This window comes from Mustela lutreola, chromosome 1 (assembly GCF_030435805.1).
Source record: "Mustela lutreola isolate mMusLut2 chromosome 1, mMusLut2.pri, whole genome shotgun sequence".
Classification (NCBI taxonomy): domain Eukaryota; kingdom Metazoa; phylum Chordata; class Mammalia; order Carnivora; family Mustelidae; genus Mustela; species Mustela lutreola.
Window position 1 is genome coordinate 164,615,190 of NC_081290.1, and position 25,545 is coordinate 164,640,734.

A 25,545-nucleotide genomic window follows, 5' to 3' on the forward strand; every position below is an offset into this window, starting at 1 on the left:
TCCAAGCTCCGCCCCCTAACTCCCCAATGTTTCTCAACTCTCAGCCAACAGTCCTTGTCTTGATTCAAATCCTTATTACCCACTAGCTGGCAGGTTCAACCGAGACTGGTCACTAGTCTGCTCTGCGATGTAGCCTCCGAAACTTGAGGCTTTCAGGATCAAACCCCAAACTCTTGTGCCCCACCCCTCAACCTGACGCGTACAGAGCTACACTTTTCCCTCCGGCCGTGCTATTTTTGCAGCTTCTAGAAAGGTCCAAGGTTTCGTGCTTCGCCTTTTGGCACTACCTGAGTGTTCCTCCCTGCCTTCTTCCGAAGGGCTAGACGTGGAGGACGGGGCGAGACCCTCCTTCCGCATTCCAAGAGTACACGGAGTCGCCAACGATCTTCTTTTCAGCCCGTTTGCCCACTCCACTGAGTCCTTCCCAGCCAAGGGCCAAGTCCTTGAACAGTGCCTGTGATTACGACCGCGGATACTGGCTGAGGCCACGGTACGCGTGAGTTCGATCCCCCACCAGGCACACAGCTGGGTGGGAATCCAGGGACCTCTTCAAGAACGATCCCTCCCGGGGCGCCTGGGTGGCTCGGTGGGTTAAAGCCTCTGCCTTCGGCTGGGGTCGTGATCCCAGGGTCCTGGGATCGAGCCCCACATCAGGCTCTCTGCTCCGTGGGGAGGGAGCCTGCTTCCTCCTCTCTCTCTGCCTACTTGTGATCTCTGTCTGTCAAATAAATTAATTAAATAATTTAAAAAAAAAAAAAAATCCCTCCCTCCCGGAAGCCAAGGGCTAGAGAACGCCGTTAGGACACGACTGCGCTTGCGCAGGGCGGCGGAGGCGGGACGAACGACGGCACCGAGGCGACGCGCCGGGCGAGAGAGCCTTTGTGCGCAGACGCAACGGGGATGGAAGGAACGCGCGGATCCCCTTCCGGGGTGCGGCGGTTTGTTGGGGCAGAAATGCGTGTGGGCGGGAACGCTTCACCTTTTCCGTTGCGAGGTCAGGGAGGTGTTGTCAGCAACTTCTGCTCTTTTCCTTTCAGTAGGGGCTTGTGCAAACAATTGAGTTTAGCTCCCTCACACCAGGCAGCCGGGGGCCCTGTCTGCTGGGGCTTCACCCAGATTAGTCCAACCTCTTAAGCCCCACGGTTTCCTTACCAGCTGGTCCCCGCACGCGAGGAGCACATTTTGGTTGCTGAGGCGGGGAGAGTGAGGATTAGGAATATTTCAAATAAACCTGAGCAGGCTAGAAGACTTGGGACAGGGACAATAGGGAGCGAATGGGGTTCTACTTCGGGTCATGGAAAGGGTAGGTGGGCAGAGGGCATGGAAATTCAGCCTGAGGTGACGGTTGTGCAGACGGGAAAAGGCACGAAGTAGGATGTGGAGGCAGAGATGGTAGTGGCAGTTTGTCTAGTTGCACGGTAGGGCTCTGTTGCAGCGTTTGTAGCCTGGTTGGCAAAGCTGGTAACTTGATTTGGTTTGTGGCACCTGTCTCAGACTGCCTGGTGTTAAAAGGGTGGGGCATGGGCTTCCTGATAAATAGAAACGATAATGGTCTGCTATATTCGTCAAAAGCATTCTCATTGATTTTCCAGTTGAATTAGTTCAGCTTCTAGAGTTTGCTTAACTTTCATAGCACAGTATAATCGGTCTTTAAGAGGTGAAAGCTTGGATTTTCTGACTTCGAGAATATTGCTCTTAAATTCGCCCACCCTTTCCTATATCAGACTCTGTATAGTGGCCCCTATGAATATCACATAAGGACAATTAGTTTTCCCCCCTGAGTTTGGTTGTCCTCCAAACCTTGAATCCAGACATGCATGGACTTAATCCATTACCCAGTAGCAGAGGTAAGGAAATTGCCCTCTTGTCACTCTTGTAACTGGTAATAGGGTGGTTTGGCTCATTGGGTGATGCTGTATGTGTAAATCTATAATAGTCTGTCTTCATCATTATCAAACAGTTAAAAATATAATTGTGTACGGTGCTTCTGTAAATATGTTACCAGGTACTGTTCACTGTGTTTTGGAGTCAGTTTCTACTGTTGAGGGATCTTATGCCAAAGAGTGCTTTTGAGTTTCCTTCTCTGTTGCTGACCATCAAAAAAGTATTTGTCCTGAAGTAGATTCTAAGTATTTGCTGAATGAACAGACAACAGCAGTCAGGAGGCTGCCCTGAGAGCCATAAGGGTTTTCTGGGGAAGGAGGATAATGTTCTAAGTTTGATTCCATCCTCCATTTTGCTCATCTGATGTCCCACTGTCTGGCAGCTAATTTATTTAGTTGACCCACTGTTCTGAAATACACCAAAGTGGCTGACCAGTGAATGCCAGTGTATCTAAAAAACGCAAGACAGATGTAATGGACCCTGGAGACAAGTTAGAGAGGCAAGAATTCTAAGATATCACCTAGCACTTACTTGGCAGTTGTACTGACTATGGTTGGTATGTACATTTTTATTCTTTCAAGTTTATTTTTTGAAATATCTAAAGTAGGACTTTAAAAGTTATAACCATTTACATTTTTCAAGGCCTTTCTGTCAGATATATGGCTTTTGCAGGTTCCCTGTAATCATCTTTGCTTTCCTTTTTTTGCTCTGGCACTTTGGCAGCATTAGAAACAACTTAGGTGTGTTTGTAGATCTAGCTAAAAATCGTGGGTGAGGGAAGTGTTGGCTGGTGGCAAACAGGATACAGAGAGGTACTTTGGCTCTCTACACTCAATTCCTGTTACCTCATGACCATGAGTATTTTTGGAAAGTGGTCTGTGTCTGCAAGTGGTTGAAATTTCATAAGGCGCTAGAACATTTTTCTACTTGGAAGGAAAAAATCCCCACAAATTCTTAAGAATAAGTTCATGTTTGAAGAATATAAAACTCTTATTTCTTAGTAGGTTGTGACTAGTCATTAGAAAATTAACAACTGGGTGAAAGTCATTATGTCTTAAATCTAAAAATGTAAAAAATTGACTCAGGACCAAATTTTTGTTCCTCTGTCTGATTTATACTTTAGTGGGGATGAACCCTTATTTGGGCAGTCAACAAGAACAAAAAGCCAGAACCAAAACAAAAACCAAAACCCAAAACCCAACCCCCAAAAGAACCCTGTACATGCATAATACAACTTAGTAATCTGCCACAAAGACTTTAGGTGTCTTGTCTACATAAGACAGTCTGTGTCAGGGAACACTGTCTAAAGACAACTTGATTTGATTAGCACAGTACCCAGGACAGCCTAGAAACTAATTGACTCTTGTTTTAACTGAATAAAACCTCCACATGACTTCTTGGGGGAAACGAATGTTTAAAGATAACTAGCTTTTTAAAGGATGGATCATGTTAAATTGCTGATAAATTGACCAGAAAATGTTTTCCTACTTGGCTGTTTTTTGGGTGCCCCCTCTTCTGTCAAAAAAAAAGAACAGCTACATTGTTTAAAAAGTCTGATGTAGTTATGATAGATTTTAACTATTGTGGTTTGTCATGACGGGACTGCACACACGGCTGCTCCAAGGAGGCCACCATCTATGGTGAATTTGTTGCCTCTGAAATTGCTTTTGTGGAAGGGAAAGGAGTGGTCTGGGGTTTTGCTGATCAAGCAGCATCTCACTTTAGTTGGGGGACAGGGGGGTTCTTCAAGTACCTGTGAGAAAGTTTTTTTTTTTAAATCTTATTTACTACAGAATTACAATTTCAGGTCACTGGGGCATGTGACCGGAGTGCTTTGCATATTAATGAAGACTGACACTTTGTATTTTTCTTAGGCTCAGAGGCCGTTTTAGCCAAGATGACTCAATTCTATATGCCTTCTGGCCATGAGAAGACAAATTTTTGCCTTCAAAATAACTTAGGACCAAGACAGTCCCCACAATGAAACAGTGAACAAAGGTAGTAGGATATCTAGATAAGGTGAGCAAGACTGGCACCTAAGGGCTCCTTGGTAGCTCAGTCAGTTGAGTATTGATTCTTGGTTTTGGCTCAGGTTGTGATCTCATGTGCGTGCAAACAGGGAGTCAGCTGGAAGGTTCTCTCCCTCTGCCCCTCCCTCTACTTGCACACACACTCTAAGGTGAATAAATCTTTTTTTTTTTTTTTTTTTTTTTTTTTTAAGTAGCACTCTAGAGCCTGTGATTCATTGGATATAAATCCACATCAAGGTACAGTTACAATGTTCCTGGCAATTAAGTTCTCTTCTAACTAGATACTACACAGTATGGGGATGAGAAATAGTCTTCATTAACTAGTTTTCTTCATTTGATAATTCTGGCCCATGAGGCCTGCAAAGTAGTATATGGAAAAAACTTATCCTTGAACTTGTCAGGGTCTAGTGAATGAGGCCAAGCCCACATAAGAGGAGCGGAGGTCAGAAAATTAACAAAGGGGTCCCTGGGTGACTCAGTCAGTTGAGCATCAGACTTGACTCTGGCTCATTTCATTATCTCTCGGTCCTGGGATCGAGCCCTATGTTTACTCTCTACTGCTTCTCTCCCTGTCCTTCTGCGCCTCCCTCTGCTCGCCTGTGCACTCTCTTAAACAAATAAATCTTAAAAAAAAAAAAAATTAACACAAAACTGGGCTTTCTGCAATTATTACTTCTCTGCTGGCTGCCATGTTATTACCTAGAAGAGGTAGCGTGGCTTCACCTTTATAGCTGTGGACAGTAGCATTATACCTCTATCTGTCTCAATTAGAACAATCGTATTTTTAAAAGAAATGAAGTCAGACTTAATTGAATGAGAAGCTAATTTGCAAGGGTGAGAGGCACCTGTCATCCACTGGCTCTTACAAATGCATGTTTCAAACATCTCTGTGTGTTTAGAGTGAGACATGTCCCTACAGACACACTAGACTTGATCGCTGAAGCCAGGTCAGTAGAAACCATTGAAGTTTATTGGCGGTCACAATGCTTACACTGTATGCAGCAAACACCCTTACAAGTCTATCCGCAACCTGATCACGCAAGAAAGGATTCACCACACAGTCGCCAGAGGAGAAGGAAAAAAAAATTAACAGGCTTGTTTTGGGGGGGCAGAGGAGAGAAATAAAGATAAAACCTAATTGATGAGTGTCCCATGGGCAAGAGCTGAACTAGAGATGCGTACAACTAGCAGCAGCAATTGTGGAAAAAGTACAAGGCAAATAGCTTTCTCCATTAATTTTCTTCTGTAGGTTAATTTTTTTTTAATATTCAAAACATTTATTATGGTTTTCATTTTATAAAAATGTATATTTTTAAGGAGGTGGGAGATTGTTAAATACTTCATGCTAGGCAGACCTTGTTATTAAGAACCCCTCCACTGCAGGAACTCCCTCCAGTTCATACATTCACGAGTGCAGGGTATGTATATAAATATCCACACGCACACATCCACACACACTGCCTCAAGGGCTGGGGAAGACTCAAAGTTATCGGCCACGCAGCTAGGCCTCTGGTGGACTCCTCCAAATCGCTCACCAGGAGAGCAAAGGGCTCAATTCCTTCTCTCTGGTCTCTACCTTTACAGAGACTGAGAACCCTAAATCACAGAGTTACATCCGACTTGTAAAAGCAAGAGGCATCTGTCTGAGGATGAGAATAAGCAAAGTGGGAGAAAGGATGAAGCTAAGAACACCAAACACTTTTAGCTGTCACTGCAAGAGGCCATGGGACCTAGGGCAGCATCTATGGTTGAAGGGGAAGGATGGTGCTCCACATGGCTTAGAGTTCCTAATAACAAGGGTAATACAGTAACAGGAAGTGATAATTTGGGGGGCAAGGAAAGGGCAATAAGAAAAAATATACATTTGGAATTTTTACTTTTTTTTTTTTTTTGCCTCTCTACACTGTGTCACTAAATATATCTCTGCACGTTCACACATCCTCGTCCAGTAAAGCTTCAGGCCACCAGAATACACATTTTTTCCTCACTCGCATACACAGCCCCTCACAGCATTGGTGCACTAGACTCTGTAAAAATTTTTCAGTCACACTTTTTGTTTTTAAACTTGAGTCAATATAAACCTTGTTCAAAATGTTATGAAAAAATGTACATGTTTATACAAGGCAGGTTGTGGCAGGACACTGGGGGATCCCCCCCCACCCCCTGGGGTGGCCCCAGGAGGAGGGGCTGGAGTCTCACACATTTGTGTCTCTATCTCCTCCCACCACCCTTCCCACCCAACCCCCCAGGAACCAGCAGTGCCCTGCCCCCTAGTGAGTGCATTCACACCCCTATTCCCTGGGAAGTAGCCAGGTGACTTTGCCATTTTCCCCACACCCCTGGAGGAGGGAGCCAGGGTCAGCCAGGCCCTCTCCCTTGTAATTGTTTTGCCCCTCTGGGCCAGACCAAAGGGGCGCTGCTCTGTACAGGTAGAGTCCAAGAAGGTGTCAGCTCATCATATCATTGCTATTCACGCCATAAGTGGAATTCTTCATCGAGTCGTTGACTTCTCGACGGAATGCCGACAGGTTCTGGGTGAACCTGCAGAGGGGATGTATGTAGGTTGGGGGAGGAGTGTGGAGGGGAAAGGTCTTGGCCTAAAACATTTCTGGCAGAGAAGCAGCTACTGAGAGGCAGAATGTATGAATCTGTTTCTAAGGTCAGTTAACCTCAGTCTTCAGACCTTAAGGAAAGCTGGACTAGTTCTCCAACCCTTTCAACGTGATGACCCTGTGGCAGACCTTGAGATCTGGTCAAATCTGGGGCTTTGAGGGCCACCATGGGCTCATGGCAAAACAAAAGGCATCTGACAGAGGTGGGAAGTAACCCTTCCAAATTGAGGGCACGAAGAGAATGAGGCTGACTTAATGCTTTACGCCGGAGACCTGTGGTATAGTGCTGTGCTGTCTAATATGGTAGCCACTCGACCCACAGGGTCACTGAGCCCTTGAAATGTGCTCAGTGCAACCAAGGAACTGATGCATATTAGCTGTAAGTTCAAATTCAGTTCCCTGATGTACCTTAATTAATTTTAAATTAAAATGCCATTTTTCTAATTAATTAAAATTAAATAAGACTTAAACATTGATTCAAAAAAGCCTGATATTCAGTTGACAACCAGACAACTTCTAAGTATGTCTGGTATACCTGAATATGGGAATCTACTTTGTCAACTGTACATTTTATGAATTCTTAATACAAATCAAGTGTTTCAAATGAATATTTAGCATCTGACTTGAGATGCCTTGTTAAGTATACAATACACAGGAACTTGCAGACTTAGTACAATAAAAAGAATGTTAAAATTCTCAATTTTAAAATATGGATTACATATTATCTGCATATGTTAAATACAGTATATTAAAATGAATTTTGTCCATTTTTTTTTTACCCTTTTTAATGTGGCTACTAAAAGGTTCAAAGGTAAGTACACGGCCTGCTTTTCTACTGACAGCACTGCTTTGAGATGGTCTCTAGATGAGTCTCAAGGAGTCTCCCCTGTTCGATGACTTGAGAAATTGCTTAGGACTTCTCGGAAGGGCCTCTACACTCACCTGTCTCTGTTTTTCGTAAGAAGATTTCGCTCGATCCCTTCCATCAGGTTTTCAAAACACAGATGCATAGCCTGCTGCTTCTCTGGTGGTTGGCTGTTCACGATACTATTCCTTAGGTCAGAAAAATACTATGGGGCAAAGAGTGAGAAAGGGTAAGGAGAGGAGACAGGGATTAGACCTCCCTCATCTGCAGGACTGAAGGGATGTTCTCCAAGACATGGAATTACCTACCCAAATGGGGTACCTTGGTTGTAACTACTTCCAAAACCATGTATGTTCATCTTACTTAAAAATCAGAGTTTTAAATTTGTAAACACTCTAAGGGTCATCTGATCCAGGGTCTATTTTTTTTTCTTTTAAAGGATTTTTAGTAATTTTACACCCAAAGTGCGGCTTGAATCCACAACCCTGAGATCAAGAGTCACATGCTCTATCAGCTGAGTCAGCCAGGTGCCACTGATCCAGGTTCTTCTACAGGAATCTCTAGACTTCCTTATGTTTGTGGTGGAGCAGGAACTAGAATTTAGGTCATTGGTGGTCTGCTCTCCAGGTATACTCTCTCCTGGTAACACTTCCTCATCCTTTGTCTGAATTGCTACACATGCTGACTTCTAACAGTTCAGTGATTATGTGCCATTCAAGGCATGAACAGTACATGCTCAGAAAATGGGCTGTTTTCTCCTCTGTTTCACCATCGTGGGGCGTTTATACCTATAATGTTTCTCACAGTGCCCTGGAAAATGATAGCCAAACATGTGTTTACCCATGCTTCTGGCTCTGGGCACCACGGAGCTGGCTCTCTTACCTTTTCATTAAGTAGTATCAAGCCAAGTAGGGGCCGTGACATTGACCACTGGTTCCTACAGTCTTCAAAGATGATGATGTTCAGCACCGTGGACAGCATCTGGAAATGCAGAATCTGAGGCAGTGATCTAGTGTGTAGCTACAGGAGACAGACTTATAGATTCTAAACAGAAGAGTTCATTGGGTTGAAGGCCTCTTCTGTCTAGGGTAAACCAGGCAAATAGTTTATGAAGTTTTATTTTAATAACCTATTACAACTTAAATTTTCTAAGGTATTTCCTGTCCTGTTCTTTAAATGGTTTGACAATTCCTTTAAAAACGGATCTTCCGGGGCGCCTGGGTGGCTCAGTGGGTTAAGCCACTGCCTTCGGCTCAGGTCATGATCCCAGGGTCCTGGGATCGAGTCCCGCACCGGGCTCTCTGCTCGGCGGGGAGCCTGCTTCCTCCTCTCTCTCTCTCTGACTGCCTCTCTGCCTACTTGTGATCTCTCTCTGTCAAATAAATAAATAAATTCTAAAAAAAAAAAAAAAAAAAAAAAAAAAACACGGATCTTCCGGGGCGCCTGGGTGGCTCAGTGGGTTAAGCCGCTGCCTTTGGCTCAGGTCATGATCTCAGGGTCCTGGGATCGAGTCCCACATCGGGCTCTCTGCTCAGCAGGGAGCCTGCTTCCTCCTCTCTCTCTCTGCCTACTTGTGATCTCTCTCTCTGTCGAATAAATAAATAAAATCTTTAAAAAAAAAAAAAACGGATCTTCCATGTTCACCCTGATTTTTGTGGAGAATGGGATGGGTTAAACAGTGATCAGAGTAGGCAAAATCCCTTTACACTACAGCTCCCAGGTACTTGTCTCAGAGGAGACAGCTTTGTAATATTCTGGGAATATGATGATCCCATTTCCTTATCTATTTTTATCTAGTATATTTTTGCAAATCTTAATTCTAGAAAGATGCCTCACACAAATAAAGCTATGGCAAATATATGGTTTGATCTCTGTGTGGTCAGTTATTTCCTTTTATCCTGTATTCTTGTTCCCATTCTGCAAATGGGAGTACAAGCTTTACAACTGGAAACTGCTAACTCACGTTCCATTTACAGCAACGGGTGAGCCTGGCCATTGTTGTAGAAGGAGGTCATGTCCAAGGCTCAAGGGTTGGTGTGACACTTGGAAAAGCAATTCAGAACTTGTTTTTTTCCAGATCTTTAAAACATCTGATGATTACAGCAAACTCAAAATCCACTGCAATTTTAAGGCATGAATAATTTTTCGGCATTGCAATTTTTCGGCAGCATGAGGCTGGTGAGATAGGACTCCCCGTTTTGCTTGCCCTTTCCTCTCTCAGAGAGGTTCTTGCACTGCAGGACCCCCACACGGCCGCCTGATGCTCACGTTTCTTACCTGCTGGATCATCTCTGGATGCTGCTGCATGATATGCAGAAAGCGGTCACTCTCCTGGTTCAAGGGTGTCGTCCTCTTTTTGGTGCTCCGTGACAGTTGCTTAAAGAGGTATGTCACGATGTGGTCTAGACAAGAGCAGCAGCCTGTGCATACCATGGTGTCTGGAATAAATAGCGCAGAGGTGAATTCAGCAGGGGTATGGAGCTGCTGATGGTGATGTGGGCAGCTAAGGGACTGCAGTTAGCTGAGCTCCAGTAGAGGCACAGGTAGAAGAGGTAGAAGTACCCCGGCAGTCAGGGAACTGTCCCCAGCTCAGACAAGGCCTGTGCTTGGGTGCTTTCTGTTAACTTCTCACCCTCATCATATAACAAGGTCCAATTCTAAGTTTGAAAGTGAGCATGTGGTAATAGACAACATGCATTAATAATATTGACATTACTGACTCAATGTGGTGGAGATGTCTATCTTCTGCTTCATAAAAAATAGTGAATGATTTACATACAGCAAGTACTTCTATTGTGCCAGATACTATGCTAAGGATTTTATAGATCTTATCTCTAATTTATCCTCTTGAGAACTCTGGGAGGTAGTTGTTCCATTTTAACAAATAAACCAAAGTTTAGAGAGGTTATATGACTTGCCTCCAGATCACACTGCTCAAAACTGGACAAGGTGTGATAAGAATCCAAAAGTCCGAGTTACTGGGGGAGGCCATTAAAGCCAGCTTCATACAGCCTCCTGAAATTTCGAGTTTGTTAGAGGTACCCTATCCTTTATCTATGAAGCATTCTGCAGGGAGCATGGCGGGCCTGGCGGGGGTGGGGGAGCTGCAGACTCATCTACACATTTTACAAAGGGGACACCGCAGCACAGCTTGCAGACAGAGCTCTGACGAGGTGAGGCACAAATGAGGCACAAGCCAGAGGACAAAGGGATGAGCCCTTAAAAGAGTCAACCCTTCTGTTTCTGTTTACACAGAGGTCCCTCAATTTTCAAGAAGCTATAAAACAGAGCAGGGTTGGAGCCCTTGGCTGTACTGTCCCAGGTATGGGTCTGCACCGTGCTGGACGTCAATGCCAGTCAAAGCAGGGGCACGGAGGTGTAACTCACCACAGCAGTTAATCCAAAAGTCATTCTGTGTGCACTTGCAATATATTGTGATTTTTTACAGTTGACTTAATCTTCCTATTTGTTTTGCTCAGCTTAATATAAAAACATGTATTTTGTTCTCTGAATACGTGCATACCTACTGAGACTGGTCGAAGGTAGCCTAGGACAAAAGGGTTGGCAGGAGCCAGGTGGAGGAGGAAAAACCCATGCAGCTGCCTGTGGGAGTGCCTTCCACAGCCTCCCTCCACAGTATAAGGCCCCTGCCTGGTCTTCGGATTTGTTCCGCCCACCTCCCTTGGGCTCCCCTGTACCAGTGGGTCCTCTGTACCGGTGTATCAGTTATCTGGCCTTCCGGACTCTCTCTTGCCTGCAGGTGCTAGTACTTGCTGTTCCTCCTGCTAGGAAGCCTCCCCACTAACCTGCTAATGCCTGTGCAGCTTTCTGGCCCATGGTTTTTCATCAGTGCTTTTGGCTAGCCTTGTTTTACCCCACTTGCTAAAAACCAGGAACGTAGGTGTTCTTCCTCACAGCTCTCACAGCACTCCCTCCTCAGCCCCACTGTGGTGCAGAAGTAGATAAGTGCAGTAAACAGGCACTTATCGACCTGTTTAATCTACGAAATAAAAAGTTCCTAAAGGACAAGGGCTGTGGTTATTAATAATTACTGTATCCTTAGTGCCCAGCACAGTGCTTGGTCCTCAGGATAGGGTCAGTATTTCTGGATGAGAATATATCCATGAGTCATACAAACATATACTTTTGGATACAAGAGCAAAATCTTCTCTTTCTGTTAAGAGGTAAAAAGCAACCAATCCAGGTGCTCACCAAGTGCAGTAAGTCCTTCAGAAATGGAAGAGAGAATATACATGATGACGTGAGGTTCCAGGCTTGCAATAAAGTTCATGTGGTCCTGGGTCAGGACTTCCAGTAGTGAATAGTAAGACTGGCTGAGCTTGGGATAGTCCTGTAGGAGAAGAGGACAAAAATCTGCTTAGGCACTGTGCACCTCAATATGCAGGGAGCAAGACTTTCTTTTTCTTTTTTTTTAAGATTTATTTATTTGAGAGAGAAAGCACGAGAGGGATTTAGTACTTCTAAGAAATGAAAATAAGAGTGGGAGACAGAATCTCAAGCAGACTCCCTGGTGAGCGCAGAGCCTGCTATGGGGCTTGATCTCATGACCCTGAGATCAGGGCCTGAGCTGAAAACAAGGGTTGGATGCTCAACTGACTCTGCCATCTGGGCACCCCAAAAGGGAGCAAGATCTTAAATAAAACAGCTCAGTTCCCTTCAGATGGGAAGACAAAAGAGCTAGTTCGAGTTAGTTTATAGTTCTCCAGAGAAACATTCAACCACAGTGTCAGGCAAAACAACCAAAAAGCCAAACCCCAAAACAAAAACACCTGAATACGATGAGGGGCTCAGATCTTGTCAGCAAAGCTTAGTGCTTACCAAGAGGTCACTGTGGGGAATGGAGAGGAGCAGCTTGATGAAGGTCTGGAGGGCGTTGTCCAGGGCATCATCTCCATAGAGACGGAAGACTCCAAAATTGACATAGCTCCCACTAAGGGCTGCCTTCAGCATGGAGAAGCAGATGGAGATGCCCTTGAGCTTCAGTGCATAGACCTGATCCTTTGGGACCTCTCCTAGTGTCAGGATGCGATTGCCTGAGTAGACAGACATGTGACATATACATGTATAAAACCACATTATTACTGATAGTTTAGGTCATCAGCTCAACCCTCCTACTGGTAGGCCCTCAGTGCCAGCTGGCCTTATAATATCATCCTGGCTGGTGCCAGGGCTTGCCTACACTGCATACAGTGTGGTGACTGAGCTGGAATTCCCTCCCGGGGTTATCCTCCTCTAAAGCACGTACCATACATTGTTATCATCTTGCTGGTTTCTCTGAAGAGTAAGATGCCATTGGGGGAAGAGACATCAAATTGTAGTCGCTGGGATCTGAGCAGAGAACGCAGAGGCAGAGAAAGTCAGAGGTATGCTGCTGGAAAACTGTAGTACTCAGGCTCTCATCTGAGTACCCTGGGTGATTCTTTTTGCACTAAGATGTGCAGATTACCTATCCTAATGCAGAATAACCAAGTCAAAGGTATTAGTTAGTGACAGAGCTTCTATCTTGAAGACTGACATGCTAGACTCAAGTTCTGCTTCTCAAACTGAAAACATTTAGAAGAAATGGAAGTGAGGCAGAAGATGAAACTACTCTCTTAAAATTCTCCACTTTGGTTAAAATATGGCTTCTGCAACAGTCATTTCTTAGAAGTACTCAATCAGCCCTTTAGACATTAACCTGCCTTTACCTTTATAGCTTCAGTGGCAACCAAGGGAGGGTACAAGCACTGTTACCCCTTGATAAAAAGGAAAGAGGTGAAGGGACTGGTGCTGCTACTAGAGAAAATGGGTGAGACAAGTGTTTTAAACAACTTGGGCTCTGGGTTCCTGACTGTCCACTGAACCAGAGCCCCTCTTTGCTTTGTGCCACCTTTTAATGAGCTGCTAGTTGGGACTTTTACTGACTGTAGTTGGTTAAAGCCTCAAACTCAGGAATCCTCCTTGACCCTTCTTTCCTTTCCTCCCCACGTTGGATCCATCAAGGTCTAGCACTACATAACATGCCCCGAATCTATCCAATTCCTCTATGTTCTTCTGCTTCCACTACTGCCCCTCTAGAGTTTCCTTCCTCACGTGATAGAGGGGTATCTTTCAGTACTGTCAACAAGATCCCTGTGATCCCGTGCCTCAGACTCTTTGGCAGCTTCCCGCTGGCACAAGAACGTGTGTGCCTTCCACTGCTGCTGTACTAAGTCACCACAGGGCTGGGCTTCCACCTGCCTTTGACTCCTCCCCTCCTATGGCCTCCCACATCCACTGTGCTCCAACCAGTGCATTTTCCTGTCTCCAGTCCCAGGGAGCTCATCCCGTCTAAGGGCTTTTGTAGCTGTTTTCAGCTGTAGGCTCCGCTAGAATGGACGGTGGTCTTTTGTAGTTATTTTCACAGTTTAGAATGCTCTTTCTCCTTATTTTTGCAGGGCTATCAGAGTCTCTTTTGTCGTTCAGATCCCAGCTTAAATATCACCTTCTCTGACAGGTTGCTTCTCTGACTCTCCTCACCTTCAATTCCTCTATTTTATTAACTTTTTTCTTCACAGCACTTATCACTATTTGAAATGATTTTCCATGCTTGTTTTACAAATAGTAAAAATAGTTCTCCCAGAACAAATAGTTCTCCCAGAACGTAACATCTAAGAGGGGAGGGGGTTTTGTCTGGCACAACAGCTAGGAAAGTGGCTGGCAGAGAGTAGAGGCTCTAGGCTCTTTGAGTATTACCTACTCCCTCACTGAAGTAGTTTTAAAAATTAATCCTCTCAGGGTGCCTGGGTGGCTCAGTGGGTTAAAGCCTCTGCCTTCAGCTCAGGTCATGATCTCAGGGTTACTAGGATCAAGCCCCGCATCAGGCTCTCTGCTCAACAGGGAACCTGCTTCCCTTCCTCTCTCTGCCTACTTGTGATCTCTATCAAATTAAAAAAAAAAAAAAAAAAAAAAATTCTCTCGGGGCGCCTGGGTGGCTCAGTGAGTTAAAGCCTCTGCCTTCAGATCAGGTCATGATCCCAGGGTCCTGGGATCAAGCCCCACATCGAGCCCCACATTGGGCTCTCTGCTCCACGGGGAGCCTGCTTCCTCCTCTCTCTGCCTGCCTCTCTGCCTACCTGTGATTTCTGTCTGTCAAACAAATAAATAAAATCTTAAAAAAAAAATTTTTTTTTTTTTTTCCTCTCAGGAGTGCCATGAGGGGCAGATACACGGTCCCGCAATTCTAGTGAAGTCAAGGGGGTGGATTTTTCTCTTCTTCCATCCCTAAATTCTTGGGCAAATTTAAGATTTGGTATTTTGGAAGTCTGCCTTACTTTCTTCTTAAGTAAATCATTACCCATCCAGCTGCACTTTGCCAAACAGACACCTTTCTTAAAAATGGATTATTCATATACGTCTGGCCTCACTCTCAATTGTCTTTTTTGAAATTACTAAATGTCAACTTTTATATATGGGCGGGGAAATTGGAGTATAGGTTGCCAGATTCACCTCTCGTAAAAATGGGTTATCTTAAGACTCTTTCCAAAGTGACTTACTTCCTGAAGCAGCTATGACTTTGTGCGGCTGGAACAGCCTTCTTCCAAACAAACAAAAACAAATTCTGAAACAAATTCTGAAAGCAGTGAATCTTACTATCTTCTACAGTCTGCCCAAACACGAGATTGTTCCAGAATCTTCTCAGATCAAAGGGCAGTTGTATTTTTTGAAAATCTCCATCCAGCTTACCTGTTATGAACTAATTCAGCCATCAGCTTGAGAACAGGAGTGGTACAGGCTGGATCATGGTACCATAACTCAATTGCCCGCTGGAGAATTGGCATGTAGGATGGGTATCTGTAAGTGAAAAGCTAAGGAAGAATTCTAAATCCAGAAAGGTATCGAACTGAGAGTAATCTCTCTGCGCTGGTTAAGCACAAACTGTCCAATGAAAGTCTCCACCTGCCTGTCTCCTGCTTGCTAATCTTGTAGTCTTTTTCACCCAAAGGTGCTACAGTGACTGTATGCTCCTGAAATTGTAACAAGCATTTAATAATGCACTGCCATTTACATAATGACTTGGTCCCAAAGAGCATAATGTGTCTCACATTGTTAATTTATCTTCTTTTCCCTTCTGTGACATGATAGGAAATAAGCTATTTCTGTTATATAACTATTGGAGAAACAGAGGCACTCAGCTTTGAAAGGATTTGTTCAAGGTTAAGAATTCAAGGTCAGACTTTCTCATTCCTAGGAAAGCTATCTTTTTTTGGCAGATTGAAATGTCTCTTTCTCCTGACTGTAGCAAACTTCATGTGCAGCAGTTCCACAGGCATTTATACCTGGGACCCAGAACAGAACGTGGGAAACAACCTCATTCGTTTACCTGTCTGTCTGACTCAAGCAGGCAGCCCTCTGCCATTAAGCCACTGTGAAATAGCAGCTAACAAGACACAGGGCAGGTCTTTGGGGAAACCCTTTGCCTTCGTTGCCTCCTTCATCCTCCCCCTCCCTCTCCCTTTCCTGATGACTCCACCGCCCATCCGCACTCCAGTTAGGGCTTTCAGTGGCAGGCCTTCCTGGTCTGTATTAGGATACATCCACTCAAACAGCATCATGAAGCTGGTCTTGGCATTGAAGGCGAAAGCTATCCCTCTCAGGTCTCTTACGAGGCCAACCAGAGTTCGCTGTAGTAGAAGGCAAAAATGTATTAAAATAGAAGAAAAACCAAACCTATAACCACTTGGTGGGGATTTCACCAATGTGTAATCAAATTCTTCCACCACTCAACAAATACTCCTTCCCAGATATTCTGAACTGATCTCTTCCACACTACGATGCAATCTTTTTCACTTGGAAAATTAGTTTTGGAAGCTTGTTATGTACAAAAAAAGCAGTGATTCCTGGTCCATCACAGCAAAAACAGGTTGATAAAGTTTTAAGACACTAATGTGATCATTCATTATGTAAAAAATGGAAAAGCAAAAAAGCTCGATTCAAGAAGAGTTAGAAAAAAAGAAGAAATGGCCAAAACGTTTACACAAGAAGGGGGAGAAGGAATATATATCCTAAAGGTTGGTCCCACAACTAATTACAAAGGCCCTAGTGCCACAGGAAATCAACTGCAGACCCTGCTGGGAGGACGACAAAGAAGCCTACAGGTTACCCGCCCCTCTGGCTGGGGTGCCTGGAAATAAGACTGTCAACCCTGGAGCTGTAAAGGACACTGTTACAGAAGAGACTGCAGCCTAAGAGGTCAGATATCATGCCCAGCATTACGAGGCTAGGTGGCAAGAGGGCCAGGGTTAAGATTCATACCATCAAGACTCCAAATCCAATGCTTTTTCTCAGTAGAACTTTTACTTGTCTTATGGGCCCTGAACAGCAATTAAACTGCCTTGAAAAACTAAGTCATCACTAGGCTCAAGGACATGGCACATATGGATGCCCTGATTCATTGGTCAAAAATGACTGCACTTCTGCTAACATAACAGCCTGTTTTAAGCGAAGTTCTATTCCTAAACTAATACATAAACTATTTTCAAATCTAAGACATGGTCACTCTAGAGACTTATTGCATGAAGTGTAACAAAGACATGGATCATGCTTATAGCTCATGGTCAAAATAGTTCTTTTCATAAATTTTACTTGCTTTGTATGGAACTAAAGTGATGAGGGAAAGGGTGGCTATTCACTGATCCCCCTCAGTTATCCCTGGAACCCGCTGGTACTCAAGCTCAAGTTACCGCTGCGCTCCACACTAACAGCTTTGAATGGCGCCTATCTCAAGACACTGGTATAAAGAGGAGAGAGAGCTGGACAAAGTAGTGTTGCTCTCTGACTTCCCTGATGATTTGGAGACAGAAAACTGAGAGCCTTTCTAAAGATGAAAACAGAATTTTAGAATATTAGGTATAGCCTGGCATTTTTGGGACCATAGTCCTGGCTATTAGGTGACTGTAATTCAGCCTCAGTGTCATTATGAACACTGCGAGAAAAGTCCTACAAATACTAATAGCCTAGTGTCTTCTGGTTTTGGTGCAGAGACCTACATAGATAAGAACAGGTGTGTGTGAAGATGGGGAGAACAAAATCAAGAAATAATCATTCTGAAAGCCAAAATCAATAACTAAAGATAACTTTAAAATTCCACATACATGGAAATTCACAAAGCCTTCTAAATGACTCCTCTCATTTAAGAAGAGATCTGAATGGAAATTAAATAATACAAAGAACTGAATGATAATGAAAATGTTACATATAAAAACCGGAGGCTTAGAGCATAACAACATTAACATACTTAATACTATTCAACCGTATAACTAAAAATGGTTAAGCTAGTAAATTTTACGTTACATGTTTTTTTTAACAATTAAAAAAAACCAACATCCAAAATGTGGAATGATATACCTAGAGGCCTAGAGAGACAGTTACAGTTTTAAACACTTACATTAGGAAAGGAAGGCTGAAAAGAACAACAAAGGAGAAACCCCAAGAAAAAAATGAAATAGAAAATACAGATACAAGAGGTTAAACAAAGCAAAAAAACAAACAAACAAACAAACAAAAAAAAACCCCAAAAAACCCAACTATTATTTTTGCAAAGACTAATAAATACATCTCTGGCAGGACTGATCTAGAACAAAAGAAAGCACTAATAAGCAGTATTAAAAATGAAAGGGGAACACAATACGGAAGATACAACAGAGATTAAAAAGGTAATAGGAAAACATAAAATAACTTTACGTTAGAAATAACCACGTTATTACATTTGAAAATGTAGACCAAAAAATCCTAAGTGCGGCTTAGAGAACACATTTACAAATTTTAGCATAAAAATAAAAGACTTTAGATTTTCATCTACTGGTTCTTCCATCTCAAAACCCCAGGAGTCCAAGAGATTATATACAAAGTGAAATCCGTGGAAAATGTATGGATGAACATTATTTTCTTCAGTGCTAGCTAATCCAGTCTCTGTCAGGGGTTGCCGGAAAGCAGAAGCTGGTCAACCAGTGGGTGAAGGACTCACCTTTGCCTCTTGCTCGTTGAAACTGTTAGTGCTAAACATCTGGGCCACAGCCTCAAATGCTCCCGTGAGTGGGAGCATGAACTGCTCGTACTGATCTTCATCCTCTCCTGCCAGGGAAACAACTAGTCTGTGACTCCAGTATAAAAAATACAAAGCTGTGTATGCAAGGAAGATAAGATAGTATGACAGGCGAACAGACCCAAGGATAACTCAAGTAGGCCCCTTTACCATAACCCCATGGGTATTATTAGTAATTTCAAAATGAAATGTAAATAGATCATTTTTAATCTAGTAGAAGGCAGAAATCATCCATTGCATGGACGTCCACACTGTTTTTCGACACCAAGCCACAAACCCAGAGATTTAGATGTGTATAAGATACTACATTTTTATCTACTTCTCCTTAAGTGAGAGCTAACAGTCAGCTAAGAAAGGACTGAGTCTGGTGTATGAGAACCTGATGAGACTCATACTTGAATCGGGTGCTTGTGGAGGCTCTCTTCATGCTTCTCTTTTCACCCATCTTCCATAAAGCAAGAAGGTTTTGTAATGTTATGTGGTAGGATGAAACTTAAATAGCTCAAAATGAGGATGGCAGCACTAAGTCTCAGTCATTAGTTGACCCAAAACTGCTAGTATCACAGCAGAGCTAGCAAGTTTCTTCAGCCCTGTGGGTTCACAAGTGCTAGTGAAAGGAAGATTCTGTTGATGGTCTTAGGTGGATTGTGCCTTCATTTGGGGTGGAGGGTTTACCTGGCCAACAAGGTGCATTTAGGACTCTAAATTCTCCTAACTTTCAGAGAAGAAATATGAATAGGTTTTAAACCCACTGCACATCAGAGGAAACTTCTGGCACATACTGTTCTTCTCTTCCAGTTACAGGGACCATGATAGCATGATGTGTTCTTGGTGAAACCAGACTTATTTCAGAGAGTTCTGTTACTGTTGAAACAACAGGAAAGACCTCCCCCACATCTAGTTTTCTGTGCTCAAGTAAGAATTGACACCGCGCCAGACTGCTGCCGAGCCTCTAGGGTTTACTGCAGTACCTAAATCCACCATGAGGAGGCGCCCAAGTGCTGTGTAGAACGTAGTCCGACACCGCATGTCTGTCAGATTGGACTGATTGTTAATGCCCAGAAACGAAAAGTGCTCGCTCTATTCAAAGAAAAGAAGACAAGTTAAAAAGGTAAAGCATGGGCACAGGCAAGCCAGGAATTTCAGAGTTACTGAGCCTTTTCAAGCTAATGGCTATATGGCTATCTTGTCATTCTTTTTTTTTTTTTTTAAATTTTATCTTTTTAATTTTTTATAAACATATAATGTATTTTTATCCCCAGGGGTACAGGTCTATGAATCGCCAGGTTTACACACTTCACTATCTTGTCATTCTTAAGAGTATGAGTTGTTGTCTACAACTAATTTATCTTTGCATGAATAGTTGTAGGCAGTGTCATCGTAACCCCGATCACCCCTCTCTCAGGGAGCCACTCAGATGTCCGTGGAGTGTGATCTGGCGGTGTGAAGGGAGTCAGGGAGCAGTCTCTGGCTGGGGAGGCACTGTGGGCCTCAACTGAGAACATCTCCTGTGTATGGCTGTGGAGGAAGCACGTGTGGCTGGCAGGAGAGGAGAGCTGGGAGGAGCGAAGCACTCACCGTGTGATTGTTCAGCATGAACTGTACCGCACTAAGCTTCACCAGTTTCCTTACACTGCTGTACGTGAAGACAAAGAGAGAAGGTCAAGGAAAGTGTGTGCAAATAAGGCATCTCTAATGCAGAATGCAGCTTTCTAGGATAAAGTAAGCAGTTTCTTTCCTGCCTTTGACTTCCATACCCAGATTTTCTTATTTTCCTTAAACACTTGAATATGACACCTGCCAAAAAAGATGTGTTCTCTTCTAAGTGGTATTTAACTGATCAATGACAGAATACCCATTCCAAACTCCCATCTGTAAGAAAAGAGATAAAACCCAGCAGTTTCCCCCAAGAATCATGAATATTCTAGGGTAGCTTCTCTCACTAGTGCTTCTAACAGGGAATTAAGCCCCAAATCCCTGCCTCAGGCACCCACTGTGTGTGGTGAATAAAGTTTTGTCCTCTGCATTTTAGAATGGTACTAGCTATGTACAATCTTTGGGATGACTGAGAAAAGAGTAACTCATTTTTTTCTTTCTTTTTTTTTTTAAGCAGAGAGGCAGGCAGAGAGAGAGAGAGAGAGAGAGAGGGAAGCAGGCTCCTCACTGAGTAGAGAGCCCAATGCAGGGCTCGATCCCAGGACCCTGAGATCATGACCTGAGCCGAAGGCACTGAGCCACCCAGGCACCCCAAAGTAACTCATTTTTATAGGGTTTAGTCTCTTGCAGACCCCTGCTGGTGGAAGTCTGTCTCAGCAATTCAAACTTTATGGCAGACTTAGTCCAAGTCAAGAAGGAGTGCAGCCACTACTTTTACTGCAGAGCTTGTAATCAGGTGGCTTCTACCAAAAGGCTGACAAATAATCAAGATGGACTCTGCATCTGGGAGGATGCAAAAATATTGGCTACGGAGTGTATACTGATCTGCTGGATCTTAGAGATAACCAGGGAGAAATCTGTAGAAACTGTCATGGGGTGGCTCACATTTGGCATCTGGAATTATCCCTCGATTCTGTATGGGTGCTGCCTTTGGCTCCCAGGAGAATGCAGGATACCTGAGCACACATAAAAACTAAATGAAAGTGGAAAGAGCAGGAGGCCATGATTTCTAAGAATGTGGCAAGCCACAGTTCCTGCTGTGCAGAGAAGCCAGCTTGGAAAAAGGATATCCAATGGAGAGGTCATTGAGAAGCTGTAGTGTCTTAGAAGTGATCGGTTCACAGCGGCCCCAGTACTTCAGGTTGGTGATGCTGGAGGACAAAAAGAAGAAAAAAAGCAGGAGATACTTTTGATTTGCCTGGTTTCCTTGAGGGCTGGGAGAAGAAGAAAATCATCCATCAAGAGTCACCACACATCTGCATCACCAATTCACAGACATCACAACCACAAAAAATGGGTATAAAATCTCCGTACTTACATTTGGTTGACTAGAAAAATTATCCTTCAGATAATCTTCACTACTTGGTTCCAAAGCTACACTGGCCCATACCCAGGCCCTTGGAATTCTGGGGCACTCCAGGGCTGATTTCTGCAGCAAGGGTAAGAGATTTCTGCGGCAGTGATAACATGCAGACGTATGCAATTCTGCACCTGCACCATCCACTGTCAGCTGCAGAATTCTAGTAGCCCTTGCTTCCGGGTTCTTGGCTGGCAGAGTCCTTTAGACCCCCTTTGTTTTGTGCATCTTAAATTATTAACCAGCTCATGGATATGAGTGTTTAGGATTGGAATGGCTGGAAGGGGGCAAAATGTCACTTTGCACACAGCCCTGGGTAAAATATTTGGCTCCTAGTGTGTGCTTTGAGATACTGAGCTCCTAAAAAGGGGAAAATGTGAACAAAGGGGCATAACTTAAAAAAACAAAAACGAAAACAAAACAAACACAAAAGGGCCAATTAGGAGTTCCAACTTTGAAGACAATTCAAATAGCACTCCATTTTGCAGATTCAGGGCTCTCAAAGGGTGTGATGCTTAGTGATAGGAAAAGCCTGTTTTAAAAGTGAGGCTCTCCTCCTTGGGAGGGGGGCATCTAGTGGAAATCAGCACCAGAAAGTGAATGCCCACTCTGGGCATCCTTGGGTGATTGGGTGAGAGGCTGAGCACCAATCATGGGCGGGAGGGAGGTCCATTTTGCTAATGCCATGAAAGGGTTTCACCGGTGATTCCAGAAGCTAGAGATGAGATTCCACATGAACAAAATTAAATCCTTGCCTGTACAAGCCTGGAATGCTCTGGGGCCGGGCCATATCTCTAAGCACAGCTTGTCACACACTCAAATGCACAATTTTCTGACGCAAACGATCAATGCTAGAATACCAAGGCACTGGCAGCATAATGCCAAGATCACATTTTACAGTTGCAACAGGATTGCAAGGGACTCTTGCTGATGGCAAGCCAAACACTTACATTTTTCCTATGAAGACGCTCAGGACCATGGTCTCATCATTCAAGCACAGAACTTCTGAGAGTCGGCGGTACAGCTGGTGTTGTGTTAAGGGAAGAGAAAGTAATCAGAAAATATGGATTAGAAAAGTCACATTCCAACATTGTTTTTGTCCTTATTCAGGGGTAAGATGTGGGAAGAAAATGGACAAAAGTGTAGAGGAAGTCTCTGTTGAAGGGGTAAACTAGTTTCTAAGTATTACTTGATACTAGAGAGATGCTGAGCTATCTTACCAGTACCCTTTACCCCAAGATGACAAATACTGTCAAAACCTTCTGCTGTTCTGAACATCAATTCATGTACAGAGACTGAGAAATGCCAACACTGAGACCACCAGATGTTTTGACCAGCCATCTGTTAAGCACTTGGAACACTAGAGAAATGGACCCAATTCTTGGATGAACCTCTCAAAATTCTACAGATTAAGAAGAGATATCTGGACCATCCTGACACTATAATCTGTGTCTGAACTGCTATCACATGTTTCTCAGCAATTCTGCAAGCATAAGTGAGAACCAAGTGGAGCCAACTGAGCGCCTGTTACCTTAGAGGATTTTTGCACCTGGTCCCCAATGTAGATCTTACGAAACTGTTCAAAAAAGCTCAGCATGGCCAATTCTAGCTTCTCATTACCCGCTTGAGCCAGGCGAGAATCTGTTAGGTTCATCAGCTGGAGCACCCTAGAGGAAGAAGAGCAATGATTCTCTCAACAGCAGGATATCCTGATCACTCTAGAAAATCCAACCTATCCTCAAATAGGCCTCTGTGTCTCCTCTCCTTACCCATCCTATCTGAAAGGCATTCTCTGCAGGCTCAGTGCTCTGCTGAGAGAACAGAATTCCCCATTTCTGCCCCACAGGAACCACAGCAGAAGAATGAATATGAGCGACCTATTGGCTGTTTAAAAGTTCCAGTCCACCAAGACTAAAGACTGAGGTGGAACTAATAGTTGGCTTAAACATAGTGGGAAAACAAAACAAAACACTGGCACTGGGGTTATGACCTTCCTTGAAACTTTGTGAGACCGTAAGTAAAGCAATTTATTTCTGAGTCCCAGTTCCTCATCTGTAAAATGACGGAGATTGGACTAAGCTCGTGGTTCTCAATCTTTTTTTCCCACAGAGCCATGAAGGGAATGGGCACATGAAGGGCAATGTCCACAGGCCGGTAAAAGTTCCAGAGACCAAGAGCAGATATGCTACCCGTGACTTCATCCCTTTACCCCCTCCCACACCTTTCCCCCAAAAAGAAAGAATACTGGAATGCAAGTGTGTGAATACTGCATGAATAAGAATGTTACTACAAGTTAAGTCACTTATCATTCTGATGATGTGAGAACAGGTAAACTATTCTTGACATATAATGAGTGAATAAGACTCAGGCATGATGCTATAACACTCAGTATGAGAACCAGTATACAAGACACTCTCTAAACTCAACTTATATTATGACACACATGCAGTATCACACCAGGCTGACGAATCAGATAGCTTATTAGCTTTTATCCTTATCAAATCTTTGCTGAACTCTTCAAAAAATGCCATCTGTGACATGCCATGGAGATTTTGTCAGGATTAAGGCACCTAAGGGCAGATGGGCATCATCTGATAAGAGAAAAATGGGGATTTTTTCAGAATAAGAATTATGGACTGAAATGTCTAGGAACCAATCTATTCTAAACCATCATGTTAAAATGTGTTTATCTCTAAGGAGAGCATTGGACAGTTCAGAACCCTTCAGGGTGGCAGTTCCTCAGGGCTGCAGTCTGTTCGCACACAATTCTGAAACACCATCTATCCTTCTACCTGCATTCTGACAGGAGGATGCAGCGTGCTGTCCAGGGGCTACTGGCCGTGTGACACCATGACAGACTGGATGCAGATACAGATAAGAGAATCCAGCTGACTTCTGAGCCGGACATTAAAACAAAGCCACTTTCCTCATTAATTTTTTTGAAAAAAAAAAAAAAAAAAAAAAAAATTTTTTTTTTTAAAGATTTTATTTATTTGACAGAGAGAGAGAAATCACAAGTAGGCAGAAAGGCAGGCAGAGAGAGAGAGAGGAGGAAGCAGGCTCCCCGCAGAGCAGAGAGCCTGATGCGGGGCTCGATCCCAGAACCCTGGGATCATGACTTGAGCTGAAGGCAGAGGCTTTAACCCACTGAGCCACCCAGGCGCCCCTTGAAAAATATTTTAAAAAACATTACTTATGCTGACATGTAATGGAGATTATTTTTAAGGGAATAAATTTACATTTTCTCCGTTTTACTTTTCATTTTTTTTTTTTTACAAAAAGATTTAAATCATCTCTCCACCCAACGTGGGGCTCAAACTCAACCCTGAGATCAAGAGTCGCATGATCCAGCCAGGTGCCCCAGTTTTACTTTTTAATACAAAAACTATCAATAGCTATATTTTATAAACAGAAACTCTGAGATTCTCAATACATTTTTAAAAAGTAATTTTTAAAATACTTTTAAATACCTTTTTAAGAAGGTGAATAGTCCTGATGAAAAGGTTAGAGAACCTCTGTGGCAGAGTATTAAAAAATTCTGCCTTTTTATTCTTTTAAAGATTCTATTTATTTGAGAGAAAGAGAGCACAAATTGGGGGGAAGGGCAGAGGGAAAGGGATAAGCCGACTCCCTACTGAGCAGGGAGCCCAACCCAGGGCTTGATCCCAGAACCCCAAGATTATGACTGAGCTGAAGGCATATGATACCCAACCAAGTGAACACCCAGGCACCCCCAAATCCTGCCTTTTTATTTCTATGTTAGGTGAATCCTTAGAAATCATTAAATGTTCATTTATAGGTTTTTAGGAAGATGGATGAGAATTATATAGACACAAAATAACTTGAAAACTTCTGGGTAGAACAGTGTATGTCAAGAGATTTCAAAGGCTGTAGAAACTCTGTAATGGGCGCCTGGGTGGCTCAGTGGGTTAAGCCGCTGCCTTCGGCTCAGGTCATGATCTCAGGGTCCTGGGATCGAGTCCCGCATCGGGCTCTCTGCTCAGCAGGGAGCCTGCTTCCCTCACTCTCTCTCTGCCTGCCTCTCCATCTACTTGTGA

General features: G+C 43.6%; 1 protein-coding gene and 1 long non-coding RNA gene across 3 annotated transcripts in view; one reads left to right on the top strand and one right to left on the bottom strand.

The window, feature by feature from the left end:
• LOC131834317 (uncharacterized) lies at positions 1 to 24,408 on the top strand. The gene is made up of 3 exons (XR_009354820.1): positions 1 to 490; positions 23,334 to 23,500; positions 23,597 to 24,408. It is a non-coding gene; the product is annotated as an uncharacterized LOC131834317 (long non-coding RNA).
• Positions 4,863 to 25,545, bottom strand: part of XPO7 (exportin 7) — a 40,550-nt gene continuing 19,867 nt past the window's right edge. For both annotated transcript variants that reach the window (XM_059178813.1, XM_059178803.1), the window contains exons 14-28: positions 23,019 to 23,154; positions 22,438 to 22,511; positions 21,201 to 21,281; positions 20,053 to 20,116; positions 19,446 to 19,554; positions 18,397 to 18,503; positions 15,966 to 16,054; positions 15,117 to 15,224; positions 12,658 to 12,740; positions 12,231 to 12,445; positions 11,604 to 11,742; positions 9,669 to 9,829; positions 8,274 to 8,372; positions 7,469 to 7,596; positions 4,863 to 6,455 (exon numbers count right to left, since the gene is read on the bottom strand). In XM_059178813.1, the coding sequence (XP_059034796.1) occupies positions 6,362 to 6,455; positions 7,469 to 7,596; positions 8,274 to 8,372; positions 9,669 to 9,829; positions 11,604 to 11,742; positions 12,231 to 12,445; positions 12,658 to 12,740; positions 15,117 to 15,224; positions 15,966 to 16,054; positions 18,397 to 18,503; positions 19,446 to 19,554; positions 20,053 to 20,116; positions 21,201 to 21,281; positions 22,438 to 22,511; positions 23,019 to 23,154 (1,687 nt within the window). In that variant the 3' untranslated portion in view covers positions 4,863 to 6,361. The remainder of the gene's footprint in view (positions 6,456 to 7,468; positions 7,597 to 8,273; positions 8,373 to 9,668; positions 9,830 to 11,603; positions 11,743 to 12,230; positions 12,446 to 12,657; positions 12,741 to 15,116; positions 15,225 to 15,965; positions 16,055 to 18,396; positions 18,504 to 19,445; positions 19,555 to 20,052; positions 20,117 to 21,200; positions 21,282 to 22,437; positions 22,512 to 23,018; positions 23,155 to 25,545) is intronic.